This window comes from Equus asinus, chromosome 23 (assembly GCF_041296235.1).
Source record: "Equus asinus isolate D_3611 breed Donkey chromosome 23, EquAss-T2T_v2, whole genome shotgun sequence".
Lineage (NCBI taxonomy): Eukaryota > Metazoa > Chordata > Mammalia > Perissodactyla > Equidae > Equus > Equus asinus.
In genome coordinates this window covers 35,040,034-35,056,781 of record NC_091812.1, presented here as the reverse complement: position 1 = coordinate 35,056,781, position 16,748 = coordinate 35,040,034, and the positions used below count along the sequence as shown (strand labels likewise).

General features: G+C 40.1%; 1 protein-coding gene across 3 annotated transcripts in view; it reads right to left on the bottom strand.

Moving 5' to 3' along the window:
• DOCK8 (dedicator of cytokinesis 8) overlaps window positions 1-16,748 on the bottom strand; it is a 200,742-nt gene that overhangs the window by 151,840 nt on the left and 32,154 nt on the right. For 2 of the 3 annotated variants that reach the window (XM_014846768.3, XM_044757028.2), the window contains exon 2: window positions 9,486-9,588. In XM_014846768.3, the coding sequence (XP_014702254.2) occupies window positions 9,486-9,588 (103 nt within the window). Of the gene's footprint in view, window positions 1-8,406; window positions 8,593-9,485; window positions 9,589-16,748 lie in introns of those variants that run through there. The other variant, XM_014846769.3, reaches the window with a different exon arrangement.

Here is a 16,748-nt window from a genome sequence, read left to right as displayed (position 1 = left end):
TTCTGGTCTGAGATTCTTGAAAGTGGCGGATTTACATAGTGCCTGCACCAGCAGGGCCAAAAGGGGCAAAAGAGAAGGCAACAGGACACCCTTCAGCAGGAGAGAGCAAAGACACTCCTCTAGGTCCCCACACCTCCCACATGGTGTGACATAGGCAAGGAAGTTTCCCTTGGTTCTGACTGGGGACCTGGAGGTCAGCTAAGGAGAGGACCATAGTCCTTATGGGGTGCCTTTCAAAATGAAGCAATAAGACCAGGGAGCTGAGATCAGCCTCTGCAGGAGCCAGGTGGGGACAGAGTTTGCAAAGGACACTGTGGACCTCTACCAGAGGGTATGATAGGCATCGTCTATGCACAGAACAAATAAGTCTACTGCAGACACCTACATAAGACCAACTGCAAAGGAGAAAGTGGATTCTCCCACTCCCTACCCCCAGCCAGCACCGAGTTCAGAGTCAGGGACTCAAATGACTTCAATCTGAAATGAAGAAAACTGCATTTTTTGCATGCCCAAGCTTATTATGTAAAGTTTATACCCATTGAACTAATAATTATTGAGCATTTACCATGTGTCAAGAAATTGGGCTAGGTCATTATACACATTATCCCACTTATTCTTCACTGGAACTCTGCAAGGTATACACTCATTATCCCCATTTTACAGATGAGGACATTGATAGCTAGAGATTTCATAATTTGCCCATGGTTACGCAGCTTGGAAGTAGCCCATCTGGAATTCAAACCTAGGCTGGCTCACGTTCTTAACCACTATTATTTTCTTTTCTCTTGTGGGCTTTTCAGGGAATCTGTATTTCCAGAAATAATTAAAACCCAAGGCAATAGCAAGTGTGTTTGGAAGGGAGTCAAAAACTACAGTTACCACTACCCACAAGTTCCACTCTGAGCTCATGAGATTGGCTGCTCAAAGTAATAATAGCAATAATTAATTAATTGAATAATAAATGTAAATTTATCATGAAGAATATCAATTCCTCAAGCAGAGGCACTGGAAATATACACTTAAAGATTATACTGAAGCACCACTGGAAGCAATGTGAAGCACATTAGTACTACTAACTAAGAAGCAGAAGCTTCCACAGAGAAACGGCATTTGTGTGAAATCATCAGAGAGAAAAAGACTCAGATGCAGCCAAAGTATTACACTTGTCATGTCCCTGAAATTCAAAGCCACAAATGATGAAAATCCTGGCTGATAGCAGCACCTGTTACCTACAGGCCAGCCTGTCCAAGAACCAAGGGAGAAAAGGATGGCCAACTCCCTCATTCAGCAATCATTTGCTGAGCATCTGCTGAATGCAAGTCACTGAGTTGGGCCCTAAGGAGACAGAAGAGTACACGTAGCTACTCCCATGCATCTTTCCATGGATCTCTAGTCAACCATGAGATGGTGAATTTGCCACATTCAATGCTACCTTTGGAGGTGGAGCTATGATAAAGAACACAGTATCATCACTGTGTACTAATTGTGCAGCAATATGCCTGGTGCAATATACACAATTGATCACAAAGTCGTAAATGCTTGAGGTCTGAATCTATTTCAGGACTGAATGGATTACAAATGCAAACTGTAATAATAGCGGGTATGGTTCTAGCGCTACACACAAGCTGGCTTGTAATAATTAGTCTCTTCTACACTTTCTATACTGAGACCAAGAAGGGAGGAAACTGTTCATTCCAAATATGATGTAAACTAGTCTTGCTTTGCCGTTGGCAAGTGGGTGGAGACTCCAACTACTGTTAACCTGGCCTCCAAGCAAGTTGTTCCTTTTGCAAATTCAAATAACAACCAGGAACCAAAAAAGATTTCTGTTCTCTAAACTATCTGAAGTCTTAATCTCAAGAGCAGGTTTTATTACGAGGGAATCAACACACACAAACACACACTGTGCCCACTGAGCGACAAGCAAAGGGAGAAAACAAATACTGAAGAGAGTGACAGTGGCACTGCATTTCGTCAGGGAATGAAGTTTGGGAATGGGGTGGGGGCATGTCCTAAGGTCAGTCCCTAATGCAGGACTTGGGCCCTTGGGCACTTAGAAGCCAAACATAAAAATTAACTACTTTATTTTCTCTGCTGCTGAGCTACATGTGGTCTCCTAGTCAGTGGAGACTGAAGACTACTTTAAATGGTATGATCCAAAGTAATTTTAAGAAGTTCACTTTATACCATGTATCATCACATTGTGTTTATCATTTGTTAAAAACAATGTAAGAAAAACCCCAAATAATCAAAAAATTTAAAAACTCCTTTTAAAAAACCCCAAAAGTTAAGACTGCAAATTATCCTAAACCAGGCTTTATCTATGGTGATGGTTTTGCGGTGTGTCAATTTAGCTGGGCTGAACCACACTCCTGAATTCCCTTCCTAGCATGCTTCCAGACAAGGTGGGCTACAAGAGTTTTCTCTTGCCAGAGTTGGAGGATGGAAGGGAGGCTGCAGTTATTTTATAGTACACACACACCTTCTATTGATACAACCAAACACTAATTTAGGTGTTGCTGTGAAGGGATATTATCAATGTAATTAAAGTCCCTAATCAGTTGACTTTAAGTTAATCAAAACAGAAATTATCCTGGGTGGCCTGACTTCATCAGTTGGATGCCTTATTGAAGAAGTGGAGGCTTTCTCCAAGTTCAGAGACTCTAAGCTCCAGCTCATGCCCCTGGGGTTCCAGCTTGCTTGTGATCGTGCCTTCCTGATTGCCCTGCGGACTTCAGGCTTGCTTAGCCAGCCACCACCAGGGGGTCAGCCAATTCCCTGTAATCAATTCCTTAATATGCATGCATAAGTATCACTTACTGGCTCTGCTGCTCTGGTTGAACCCACACGAATACACCTACTTTCATTCATCCAACAAATACTCACTGGGGTCCTACATCAGTCCAGCACTAGGCTGAGGAGACACAGTTGCAGCCCTCAACCAGTTTTTCAACCCTTCTCTAGTGAAGATTTGTGCTGTCTTTCTTTCTAGCTATTTTTTTCAGAGGCATGGTCAACAGAAGATGAGAAATACACAACAAGATTATACATACCCTAAAAGCTTATTCACAGTCAAATATTCATTTTTTAATTAATGGAGTTTGAGCTTTTCCTTGACTCCTAATGCACATCAAAGGCTAGTTCTGACATAGAGTAGGATTAGATTTGTTCTGAAATAGAAAATTCCTACAGTATCAGAAACATATCTGTTTAAAATTAATCTCTGTGGCTCTAGCACAGTGTAGTGTGGAGGTAGCATGCTGGTGGCAGATTAAAACAACAAATCTGGACAACATTTGGCAAATAAGGATATTGAAAAACAGAAAGGTTAAATGACTTGACCCAAATCACACAGGTAATTACAAAGGACCTGCACTGGTCTTGTACCCTCGTACACTGTTACCCCTATGGAGGGGGGGGGGGGTGGTTCTCAAATCTACGTGGCTGTTCACAATAGAAGTCTTGTCAAAATCACCCAAGACCTCCACGTTGCCAAATTCAATGGCTGTTGCTCAGTCTTGCTTTATGTATAGCATTTTGGACACAGTTAATCACTTCCTCTTCCTTGAAGCACTTTCTTCACTTGGAAGCTGACCAGCTGTCCCCGTGTGTCTCTGTCTCTAAAAGTCCACATACCAGGAAACCCCTCAGTCTAGGGCAGATTGGAACAGTTGGTCACTCCATCTTCGGAACATCACTTTTTCTAGGCTCTCCTCCTTCTATGCAGTGTCCCAGGGTTTAGTCCTAAAAGATCTTCTCTTCTCAATCTGAATTTACTCCTAGATGATCTCATCCATGCCTAGGCTCTGAATACCTTCTCTCTCTCTCTCTTTTTTTTTTTTTATTACAAATTCATATCTGCAGCCCTGAACTTTTGCCCTGAAATGCAGGTTGATTTTTCCAATTATACCTCAACATCACCACTTGGTGATCTGATAGGCCACTCAAACATAAATTCAAGACAAACTCAATTTTCCTGCCAGTCTGCTCTTCTCGTATCTTCCAAGTCTCCACGTTTCGGCAAGTGGCAATTCCATCCCACTGGCTGCCCAGGGCAAACACTTTGGAGTCAATGTTGATTTCTCTCTTTCTCTTACACCCTACATATTACCCATCAGAAAATCCTATCCACTTTACTTCTGAAATATATCCAGAATCCAACCATTTCTCACCTCCTCTACTGCCACCACCCTATACCAAAGCACCACCCTACCTTCCTGAGTTATTATGACAACTTCCTAACTGCCCTCCCTAGTCCAGTCTATTCTCCACATAGCAGCATCAGTGAGCCTTATAAAAAGGACCCTGTAAGCAATCTTTACAACAAGTCACAGCATGCTGGGCCTGTGCTTCCAGTGGCTTTCCATCTTAATCAGACTAAGAGCCAAAGTTCTTCCGTGATCTCTGAGGTCTATGACCAAGCCCTGCTTTCTTACGGTCTCATCTCCTATTACCCACTCTGCTCAGCTCACACTCCACTTCCTCGCTGTTTCTGGAGCGTGCAACACATTCTTGCCTTGAAGACTTTGCAATGGCTGTTCCTTCTGACTGGAATACTCTTCCTTCACATACCTGTCAAGTTCATTCAGAATTCTGCCCAAGTGTCTCCTTTCCAGATAGAAGCCTCCATAGATGACCCCATAGGCCCTCTTCTGTGTCACTCTCTATTCCCTTCCCCAGTTTCATTCTTCAAAGCACTTACTACCCCTTGATATAGTCTACATTCACCTATTTGTCGATGTCTTGCAATCCAGAATGTAAGTTCCATGAGGCTAGACCCTTTGTTATACTCACTACTATATCCACATCTCCTAGAGCAGTTCCTGGTATAGAATGAGACCCAATACATATTTCTTGAACAAATGAATGGTTAAGACAATCCTCTCAGCTCTCCATTATTTAAATATAGCAGAGCTGAAGACAGTAAGATCCTTCTGGCTTCAGTGATTTCAAAGTACTTCATGGCTTAGATTAAACAACACTTCCCTGCTTCCACCAGTGGCAATCTTCTACTGATGCCACTGAGTGGAAAATGCTGACATGCCATCATGGCCATCAATCTCTTTTTACCAAGATGTATTTGATTCCCCCGCTTTACAATGACAGTAACAAAACTCCTGCTCTGCATGCAGGGTGCCACACTTTATTTTATCTTCCACTGTGAATTTGCATGAAAGCTATGTTGAGATCTTCATTTTCCATCATGTCTCCTCCAGTGAAATCAGTGAAACCTACGAATAGCCCAACTCTTTGAAAGATGGAAACACAAAAGAACAATAGAATCAGAAAAATAAGAGGACCACATATATCAAGTGATCTGCCATTTAGATTATCCTTAGTGGTAAAAGAAAAAGGTTACTTTACTTCACAGAAGCTTAAACACAGCAAAAATGAATGCTTTCTAAGGTATGAGACTACTTCTTCTTCTTCTTTTTTTTTTTTTACGTAAATGTTACATAAAAACATGTCATGTAACCATGGCATTTGGTACATATCCAGGATGTGGCTTTTTACATCCTTCTCTTCAGCCAGAGCCGTTATGGTCCAGCTGGTTCATTCCATTTCACTTCAAACTTTTCCATTCTCATCTTTAAAAATAGGATTTTTCCCTCTATAAAAATGTATATTAAGGTTATTAACCATGTGCACAGTGTTTCAAATCCTCCCTTCTACCTCAAGGCATAGATTCCCAACACTTTCTTCTCTTGTATGTTTCACTCCCCTTTCTACTTTGAATACTCAGAAAATAGTTTTAGTGTTTTACAGTTTCATTTTAATGACGACATCAAATGTAGACTTGTTTACCTAGGTATGTGGTTGGCATCAGGGGAGGGCATTTTCTGGCATTGCAACCATGCATTGTTGACATTGTCTGGCCAATCTGTGCACTGGCTGTGGCAGTGGAAAATGCCAAGGCCAATGGGCGATTCTACATACAAGGCCACTCTCTCTGGCACTGGTCACAAAGGACTCTGACAGGAATGTCAAATAGGCCGAAGACATTCTGTCATCATGTCTAAAAAACCAACCGTAAATGGTGAATCCTCTTCAAAAATGCAAAATTTATGGATATTTTCTCTGTTTTGAAAATGCATGTATATACAATCACCACACTAACATTTACAATTAGAGTTAAAAAACAAACACCCAACAAAACAAAACAAAACAAAATCAAACACACCCTTCCTCTCATTTGATTTATCAGATTTATGACAGAAGCCACTATATTTACATAAGGTTCCGTCCATAGAGTTAGCGAGTGGTCCTTGCTTACCACACTTTCTGAAATTCAGAGCAACCAGAACAACAAAAGAAATTTTACCTTTCTGTATGTTCTTCCTACTATTTGGAATACTTCTACCTATGTAGGCTCTTTAAAGGATCCTCAACCTGGACCATATGATAAAAGCCCAGGGAACTTTCACATACTAATGCCTGGGCCCCATCTCTAGGATTTTGATTTAATTGTTCTACGGTGGACCTGGCAACAGGTATGTTTCTAAAGGTCCTGGGCGATCTGATGGGTAGCTAGGGCCAAGAACATTCTCAGGTCTTCTAAGCCTTCTCTACGAAGCCTTTACCTACTATTATAAAATGGATCTTTCTCTCTTCTGAACACCTACCAGACTCAATACCTCCCATCTCCTTTTAACCTCCCACAGCGTCTCCATAGTGCCAAATACATAGACAGCAACCTTAGCCACTATTTACCCAGCAACTACTACATCATTATTTACTAACCCTAATGGGGTAGCATTATTATGCCAATATTGCAAATGAAGAAACTAAAGCCTTCATAAAGGTTAAGTAACTTGCCTCAAATTATACGCCTAATAAGTGGCAGTCATGCTTCACCAGAGATCCATCTGACTTCAAGTTCTTACCTCTCACAAAACAACGACAAACTTACAATGGATTGGGTTTTAAATAACTTGGCATCAATTAAATATTTTTAAAAATTAAACAATCATTTGTATCAGCATGTGGAGTTGTTGAAACGGTGGTTATATAAACAAAGGTAAGAGAAACAAAGGTCAAAATGCTCTTAATCTTATTTTTTAATTGTCCAAAATAATACAATGAACAGTGTATGGCTTCTCAATGAAAAAAAGTTTTATAAAGCTGCTTCAGGTTGAGAGTCTTTAGATGATAAACTACTCCTCTCCCATTATCTTTCTACGAAATGAAATAATTTTTTGTAAGGTAGAGGGAAATCACCATGTAAATTGATGATTTCTGTTGGAGGAACCTTCAACCGGGAAGACGACACAAGGGAAAGAACGGCCACTTCATTCTGAGGTTACAACATGACAAGCAGGTAAACACTAGGGTGATTTCCTAAGCAGACCATCCGTTAAAAAAAAGGAGAAATGAATTCAGGCCTCTTGGCTCCCTCACGCCTCCTGCTCTTCCATCAATTAAAGAGAAGGAACAGGGGCAGTAGACTGTGCTGAAGCTGGAAAAGAGATCTGGGAAAAGATATTCAGAAAACTAAACTGGAACAACCAGGAGCAATATATTTTAAAGGGTATTCATTTGCAGATAGAACCAGGAATAAATTATGACCGATAGGAACACGTGATTTTTATGTAGTTAAATATTTTTGTTACTTTGATACCTTCTGTTAGAAAATTGGAAGTTAAGCCACATGTTAACTTAACTACCTAGCTAAGGAAATAATTCACCAAAACTCACTTTTGTCAAAACCCACTGATGAGGCAGCGTAACTACCAAAAGAACACCTGAAAATATTAAACAATTTTTTTTTTTGTAACTTAAAAAAAAAAAAGATTTCTCCTGCAGAAATTTAAGCCTGCGGCATTAAGGTCAAAGCTGGCGTGCAGAGAAGGGGTTAAAGCTTGCTGGCTAAACTTCCTTAAAGCCTCTGAATAACGATGTCCACACTATTTCTCCAGACAGCTACTGCAGAAAGCCACAATCTTAACTTAGAAAGAAGCCAACCACGCCTCCCCTTCTTGTTCAAGATATAAAAGTGTATCCAGTAACTTTTTAACTGAATTGCGCAGATTTTGGAATACAATTTGAGTCAGAAATGTAAAAATAATTTTTTTTTGTTTTCAATGAAATGTATATTAGCACCAAATTAAACCAAAAAGCACACCTAATCCTCATGGTTTAAAGCTTATCTAATATCTCTGAAAGCATGGACATTATGCACTTGATGTGCTTTATTATAATCTGCAATTTTGACACAGACAAGAAAGTATACATAAAAAGTGCAGTCTAGCAAGCCACCGAAGTCATAAATATTTTTTGATGAATGTCATCGCAAGTTGCGTCTTGCAGTAAAAGGTTCTATACATTTTTTAGGACTACTGTTTCATCACTGACACAACACCCAAATTATCCTACTGAAATAATCACAAATTACTCCAATAAACATACCTTTAAAAGATACACAGTTACACGGCGTGTAAATTGTTACAGGAGTCAAAATGGCGGCTACAGGAAACCGAGTGGAAGGTTACAGAATTTCTAAGAGCAGAAGTGGTTTTGAAGTAATAAGTGAGAAACAAAAAATAACCTAACTCCTCCAGATAACCACTAGAACAAGCAAGAAAGTATCGCTGTGCTAGCGTGAGGAAGTGAGTACAGTGGAGGCCGTAAGCTCTCTCACAAAGGAAGTAAATACCCACTTCTGGTTTTACAAACCATCTCATTTAAGTCAGATTTATCCCACTTGACATATTCTGGCATTTAATCCTCAAATCATATAATACATAGATGCACGCTCGACAACTGCAGTTAATATAAAAATGTACACAATCTTCAACTTAAAAAAGAGAGTGTGTTTTAAAAATGAAGGTTTGTACTGTCTGATTCCAATTACATGAAGTTCCAGATAAGGCAAAATTATGATGACAAAAGTGGTTGCCCAGGGCTAGGGGCTCAGGTTGGGAGAGGAGATGACTGCAAAGTGGTGTGATGGGGCTTTTTAGAGCAAAGAGATTGCTCTATGTCTTGATGGAGTAAAGGTTAAATGACTATAAATGGCCAAATTCATCAAACCGTACACTGAAAATGAGTGAATTTTATTGCATGTAAATTACGCTTCCAAGAAAACGATTTAAAAAAATTAAGGTTTGTAACTTGGCTTTTCAGATTTTGGAATACAGTTTTCCAATAAAAGCATGTTACAAATGGTAGTAAGGTTCCAGGCTAATCCTTCCCCCGTCCCCCAAATATGAACCATAATTTGGGTGAAATCAAGTAGCCTGGAAGTTCACTAAGTCCAGAGACTTCAGAACCACCACCCGTGGAGGTCCACTTTGCACTCTGAGCCCTAGTTGAGGGAGGGAGAGAGGGAAATTGGCTAATGTCAAAAAGCAGTCACAGAGCTAAGAACTGGTGGCTGGAGGGGTAAGGTGGCAGTGGGAAGATGTAAGGAGAATTAGGAGGCAAAGCATACCCTGGGTACTTCTGCACTTGACCATTCTCTAAGCAAACCCGCAACTCATACTTACTAGTTGAAGAGAGGGGAAGCCAGAGGTACTTATGCTCTGTCGATGGTACTGGCCAAGATTTGGCGGCAGAGTAAACTGTTTCCTTACTTCCGCTGAAGAATACCTGGGGTTAAAATAGAAAAATCTAAATGAAGCGGTTATTTTAAGAAATCATCACAATTACAGATACCATCTTTGACACCATGTTATAAAACTTATGCCTTGGCTGGCGATTGGCAGAACTGACTAAAATGTTTTCAGTGGCCTGTGAGTGGACACTGAAGCTTTTGTCTGATCATATATACTCTTGAGAAGTTCATGGATGCTGGGATGCCTACAATCCTGGTTCTTGCCCAACATGAGGAAAAGGAAGAGTTTGAGATCCAAGGAAAAGATCCAGGGCACTTGACTCCTTCTTTCCAGGCCATTCAGAGGCATTGCTCTGCATGAGGACATCTGGTCTCTGACTAGAGTCCTTTAAACCCTGAGCTGCCATTTTGATGCAGCCATTCTCATTTTAAGCAATTGGACCCTTCTGGTTGGCTGCCTGCTGTAACAGGAAATGCTAGAGGATGTTATATGAACACTTCTACCTCCTCGCAGGCACCTTAGATGCTACCTGGAGTTCCAAGGACTGTGTTTTTTCCAAACTGCTCCTAGCGGAGTGATCCTTTGAGTCACCCGTATTGATACTGCTGGGCCCACAGTTAACATCCCTGGTAGCCAGGAACCGGGCACATGAAAGTCGTTCTCCATTGTGTACTCACACCTGCTGGCATGAGCTGCTGACCAGGGACTCCCTGGCTTAGAAGCAGATTGACTTTTGGGCTCTCATTTGTTAGGAACTCAGAACACATATTTTCATTAAATCAGTTGTTGGTGGTTGGATTCTTAGGCTAGTGCCCAAGAATATTTAAACCACAATGAGGCCACTATAGAGTATAGCTAGAAACTAACAGATTATTGAAGATCAAATGAGATCATATATTTGAAACATGCTGTGTACCCAACAAAGGGCTATATAAATTTTAAAAATTATAATTTTAAAATATAAAATTTAAATATTGTAAGTAAATCATTATATTTCCTCCACTATACTGTGTGCTAGGGCATAGTTACTAACTACCCTGTGTGATGAGATTTCTTTTTTTATTTTATTTTATTTTTTTGAGGAAGATTAGCCCGGAGCTAACTACTGCCAATCCCCCTCTTTTTGCTGAGGAAGACTGGCCCTGAGCTAACATCCATGCCCAACTTCCTCTACTTTATATGTGGGACGCCTACCACAGCATGGCTTTTGCCAAGGGGTGCCATGTCTGCACCCGGGACCTGAAGCGACGAACTCTGGGCCACCAAGAAGCAGACCGTGCACACTTAACCGCTGTGCCACCGGGCCGGCCCACGATGAGGTTTCTGACATTGTCTGCTTGGCTCCCAAACTTGGCAATGTGGTGAGAGGCAGGAAACCTATTCTGGTCCCAACTGTGGCATCCATTCTCCCAACCCAAGAGCACTTCAATTTCCTTTCAGGATTCACACATTCACGTTGTACGCTGACTAGGCATAACTACGGGTCAAAGGGGAGGGCACATAACCCAACACAGGACAATTCTCTCTCCTTCCCAGAATTCTGAATGATGAATGGATACAAGAATGGAAGAAAATGACTGGAGCACAATCATGCCAGTGGTGGCCCCTTATATTATGATGCAGTGATGCATGAGATCCCAGAGGAAGTTAAAGCAGCCCATACTAATTGTACTCCTTAATTTCCTGAGACATTTGCCTTATTTAATTTTTTTTTAAGTGTAAGAAAATACTAGGATAAGGAGTAAGCTATTATCCATCAGGGAAATGCAAATCAAAACTGCATGAGATACCACTTCACAACCACCAGGATGGCTACAACACAAAAGATAGGCAATGACAAGTGTGGTGAGGACGTAGAGAAACTGGGGCATCATACTTTATTGGAAGGACTGTAAAATTATGCAGCTACTCTGGAAAACAGTCTGGCAGTTCCTCAAAAAGTTAAACATAGAGTTCCCATATATTCCAGCAATTCCACTCCTAGGTAGACATCCAAGAGAAACGAAAACATACTCCCACACAAAAATTTACACATGAATGTTCATAGCAGCTTTATTCATAATAGCCAAAAAGTGGAGACAACCCAAATGTGTATCAACTGATGAATGGCTAAACAAAATGTGGTATATCACACAATGAAATATTATTCAGCAATAAAAAAGGAGAGAAGGACCGATATATACCACGATATGGATGAACCTTGAAAACATTATGCTAAGTGAAAGAAGCTAAACCAAAAGACCACATATTGTATGATTCCTTATACAAAATGTCCAGGACAGGCAAATCTATAGAGACAGAAAGTAGATTAGTGGTTGCCTAGGGCTGGGGGCATTGGAGGCAAATGGAGAGCAACTGCTAATGGGAATGGGGTTTCTTTCCGCAGTGATAAAAGTGTTCTAAAATTGATCGTGGCGATGGATTCACAACTCGGTGACTAGATTAAGAATTATTGAATTGTACATGTTAAATGAGTGAATGTGGTATGTGAATTATTTCTAAATAAAACTGATGGTCATAGATATAGATACAGATGTGTGTGTGTAACTATTCTACTGACACAAGAATTAAGTCAAAAATTACCAAATTTAGCATAACAGCAAGGAATGGAGGAAACCCTTCAGAATTGATTCCAAGTGCTCAATAGGATGATTTTCATTACAAGCTAGTCACCAATTTTTTAAAAATCAATAAATTAGACCACTGTCCAAAACAAAAGCCCCGTCTTGCATAAGCAACACAGTATCTTGGGTTTGGCATCACAGGAAACCAAACCAGCACGGTGACCACTTATCTGCTTACTTAAGAAGATGACCTTAGTCACATAGGGCTGAGACAACCAAGCACAAGGCCCTTTTCTGTGATGGAGCTGACTTTTTTCACAGCCGTGACTGACTGCTCCTGAGACTTCTGCCTCCAGCTCCTCTCAAATAACATTTTTTAGTTTCATGGCCATTTAAAAACCCTTCCTGTCCTAGACCAGAGGGCTCTACCTGAAATGAGGATATCTGGAAATGTTCAGGAGAGGAAGTGGCATTGTAAGAGAATCAAAGAATGGCAGGAAGGATAGGTTCTTGCTTTCCTTTTGCAGCAATCTGTCGTCCTATGCCAAAGCCCCAAGACTATTTTCACCATGAAATCAGAACATCTCTGCTCTCCAGTCCTTCTTAAACAGGGTCAGTTGGCGTTTCTGCTGCAGTTCTCCGTTTGTTTCCTAGTTCAGAGCTATGCAACTGATCTTCCCCGACACGTCGAGCCTGCCCCAGTCCCTAACGCGGATCCTATTTCCTATCCCTACAGGATCAATTCTACAAAAGGAAATTAAGCCTGTCCCTTCAAAACTGTCAAATGTGGAGATGAATTGTTTGTCCTTAAAGGGAAAATAGTGAATCATCCCACATGGAAAAAAATTGCTTTGTATAACTTAACTTCAAAATAAAATATCTCTGAAGAGGCGCTATACACATTTCAAACTAGCAAAAAGAGGCTGGAATGATAAAATTACATCTTAGCCAAGGTGCGGGAAAACCAGCATGCCCTACCCCGCTGTGGGGTTGTATATTGGTTCAGGGTCTCTGGAAAGTAATACTGTAATAAGCAACACGAACTATAAAGCTGTCACCACTCTTTTATCTAATCATCTCACTTTGAAAAATATACCCCATGGAATTCATACAAACAAAAATATAATTTGAGCAAAATGAGCAGAAGAACTCTATATAATAGGCAATAATTGAAAATAACCAAAGCATCCAACACTAAGGAGAACACTGATAAACAATAGCATAAAATAGGTGAAATACTATTTTATTTGAATTATGAATTAGGTTGACCATGGAAACATGCATACAAAATAAGTGGCAAGTAAAAAGTAATATGAGGAATTGAACACAAATACCTAACAATACATATGCAAATATACCACAAGGATCAAAAATCCTTTTCATAGTTAAATAAATGTAGTTTAATAACTACCCCATAAAGCTCTTTCTCCTGTAAAGTTGCTTAAGTTCATTTCAGAAAAAAGATGTGTACATATAAAGTAGCATGCAGGCACAGATGCACTACTTGGAATTTAAAAAAATTATGTAAACAACAGCTATCAAGTTTACTGATACGGAACTTCACTCACAAAAGAACATCTAGCATCCCCGTGTCTAAATCAACCCTCTTCTCTACACTGGCCCTATGAAGGGGGAAGCCTGCCCACACAAATAAGAGAACGCAGCCAGGGCAGGAGCTCATACAGGCTTGGGTCCTTGCAGACATTGTATGTGGGTTTTATTTCCTCTGCATTTGAGTCTCAGACCAAACTCAACATGTCTAAGAGAACTTTCATGATGTAGGTTTATATCATGATATTTCCTTGATGAACTAAGATACCCTTCTTCTGATCACTCAAAATGCTTTATAAATATTATCTCCTTTATTTCTACAAATTTTCCTGGGAGGGAGACTTGGGGTCTGTTTAAAATGTCAATAGCCATCCTCAGGAGTCAGAATGGTAGAAGGGTGTGGGTAGCCAAGCTCTATGTTTTTATTCAGATGGATGGATAATTGTGGTATATACAGTTGGGACTAAGTACCCGTGGAACTAATGAAAGAGCAGAGATTGCCACATGTGGTCTATGGACCATTTGTATCAAATTATCAGCTGCTTAATAAAAATGCAGATTCCTAGACCCTACCTTAGTTCAGAATCAGCATCTTTTGTGGTGTGCCCTGGAACACTGCATTTTTTGCCAGCAACTCCAGGTGATTTTTATGCCCAATAAAGCTTAAGATTCACTGATAGTGAATGACTTTGAGAGAGTGGTTGGTTCATTCATTCATTCATAAAACATCGAGGGCAGACAAACTGCCAGGCTCTCTGCCAAGTGCTAGGGATTGAAGTCCAAGAAGATACTGTTGCTGCTCCTGGAAGCTGAGCCCAGTGTGTGGGAGGAAGGAGGACAGAAGGATAACTGGATAAAAAATTACAATACATATGGTAAGTATTATAATACAGGAATGCGCACAATGCTTTGTGAGCAAAGGGAAGGGAGTTACTAATTCAGCCTAGGAACGCTTGGAGGCTTCTGGGATAAGGGGACTTTTGAACCATATTTTGGAAAAAAAATCAGTAGGAGTGGGGCTGATGGAAAAGAGGACAATGCATCTCAAGCTTTCTTTTTTTTTTTTTCTTTTACCATTTCAAGACATCTAGACATTAGAATTCCATACTTTCACTTCAAGTGTTTTAACCTTCAGGCTGCCCTGTTCCTTTGCAACAGATGTAGCTCGAAGAGTGAAAAAAAAGAAGAGCGAAAAATTCAGTGACTTAGACCTGAGCCTTGCCATTTGCCAGCTGTTTGAGTTCAAGTACATTAGTTAACCAGGCTGAGTCTTAGTTTCACTACACGTAAAATGAAGGGGCTGGGCTATATGATCTCCTGGGCACCTTTCCAGCTCTAACTGGCAAAGATGTTCAAGAATCTCTAAGTGGAACAATCAGGCCGGTGATCTACACCAGCAGCTGTGCTAGGACCAAACAGCCCTGGAAGGCTTCTCTCTGGCTTTATCCCTACAAGAAAATTCTTTCACTGCATGCTGGTATGGCCAGCAGCCAAAATGGTTGGAAGCATTTTACAAGTGATTCAAGAGAAAACCTTGCCTATACATATTTAAAGAGTTTTAGGGTTTTCCTGAATGGTGACATGTTTTAAACAATAGTGAAAGGGGTGAAATAAAGAAAAGAAAACATACAATTTACTCTTAGTAACTAAGACCTGACTGTGAAACACTCAACAAACACAAAGGGTAAAGTACACAGCTAGCAATAAATAATAATTATAGACAATTGTGGGTGGCATGTATGTGGATGTAGCCACAAGCACACGGTATAATTAAACCTTGCAAAATAGCCATTGTTCAGGAGTAGAAGTGATTTACACCAAGTGAGCAGTGAAAGAATGCTACCCTCCAAACTTTCTGAATTATAAGATTAGGGCAGTGTAGTATAAAAACAATAACAAAGGTTTTAAAGTGTGTTGTATATAGAACAACCAGCTCTGAATGATGTAAATAACACAGGGTTGGATCCAGTGCACAGTACAGATAAGGTCTAAGAACACAGGGCTGGCTCGAGAGGGAGTAGTAGTTCCTGGAGCAGACCACATAAAAATGATCTAAGGCTTTTTCTGAGATGCATCCTCAGATACTTCTCTTAAAGTACACTTTTAAGTTTAATAGGCTACAAAATGAATTTCTATAGCAAATTTTGTATGTGTACATACATATGTATATATACACACACATATACACATATTATATAACGTATATAATATATATAACTACAAATATACGTAGAACTCCATCCTTACATATACATGTTTTGAGCAACGAAGTCTAGAATGAATTCCTCAGAAGTTCGTCAGCCTGAGGCTTTATGATAGACATTTCAGGTTTTAGGGTTTCTCATATTTTCCATCTCTTCTCATAAACAGACATGCCATAACTGTATAACTTCGGTCAACATGATTCAACAGGTGGAAACATGACTATAAAGAGAAGTTTGCCCCTGATTAACAAGATGTGGAACTTATGTTTCTTCCTCACAGGGGAGTCCCAAATCCCTTTCACTTGGAAAATTCCTCTGAATACGGAAGAATATTTATCAGATGGCTTACGTGTTTGAGGGCTCCCACAGGAAGCCTAGAGAAGGATTACTCACTGTCTTCCGCGTCTCTCTAGGGCATGTCCCCAGCCCTTATATGTCATCATGTAAGTTAGCTTCTCTCCTGACACAACCACCACCTACTGATGAGGCAGCAGAATCACCTAAAAGAACACCTGGAAATATCGAGTGCTTTTTGTTTGTAACTATTTAAAGAAGAAAGGATTTCTCCAGAAAAGTGAGTTAAGACATAAAGAAACAGATCTAACACATGTAAACCGAAGTCCCAACAGAGGAGGAGAGAGAAAAACAAGAGTAGAAGTCATCTTTAAAGAAATGTCGTTGACAAAAATAGCAAAGATGCAGATTCATAAAGTTCTACAAACCCCCATTGGAACTAATACAGAGAAAATCAAACTGAGACACATCTCAGTAAAACTGCTGAAAATCTGAGAAATTTTTAAATGTTCTTGAAAACATCGGGAGAAAAGACACATTACTTTCAAAGACATATTACTTCAAAGTGTAATAATAAGACT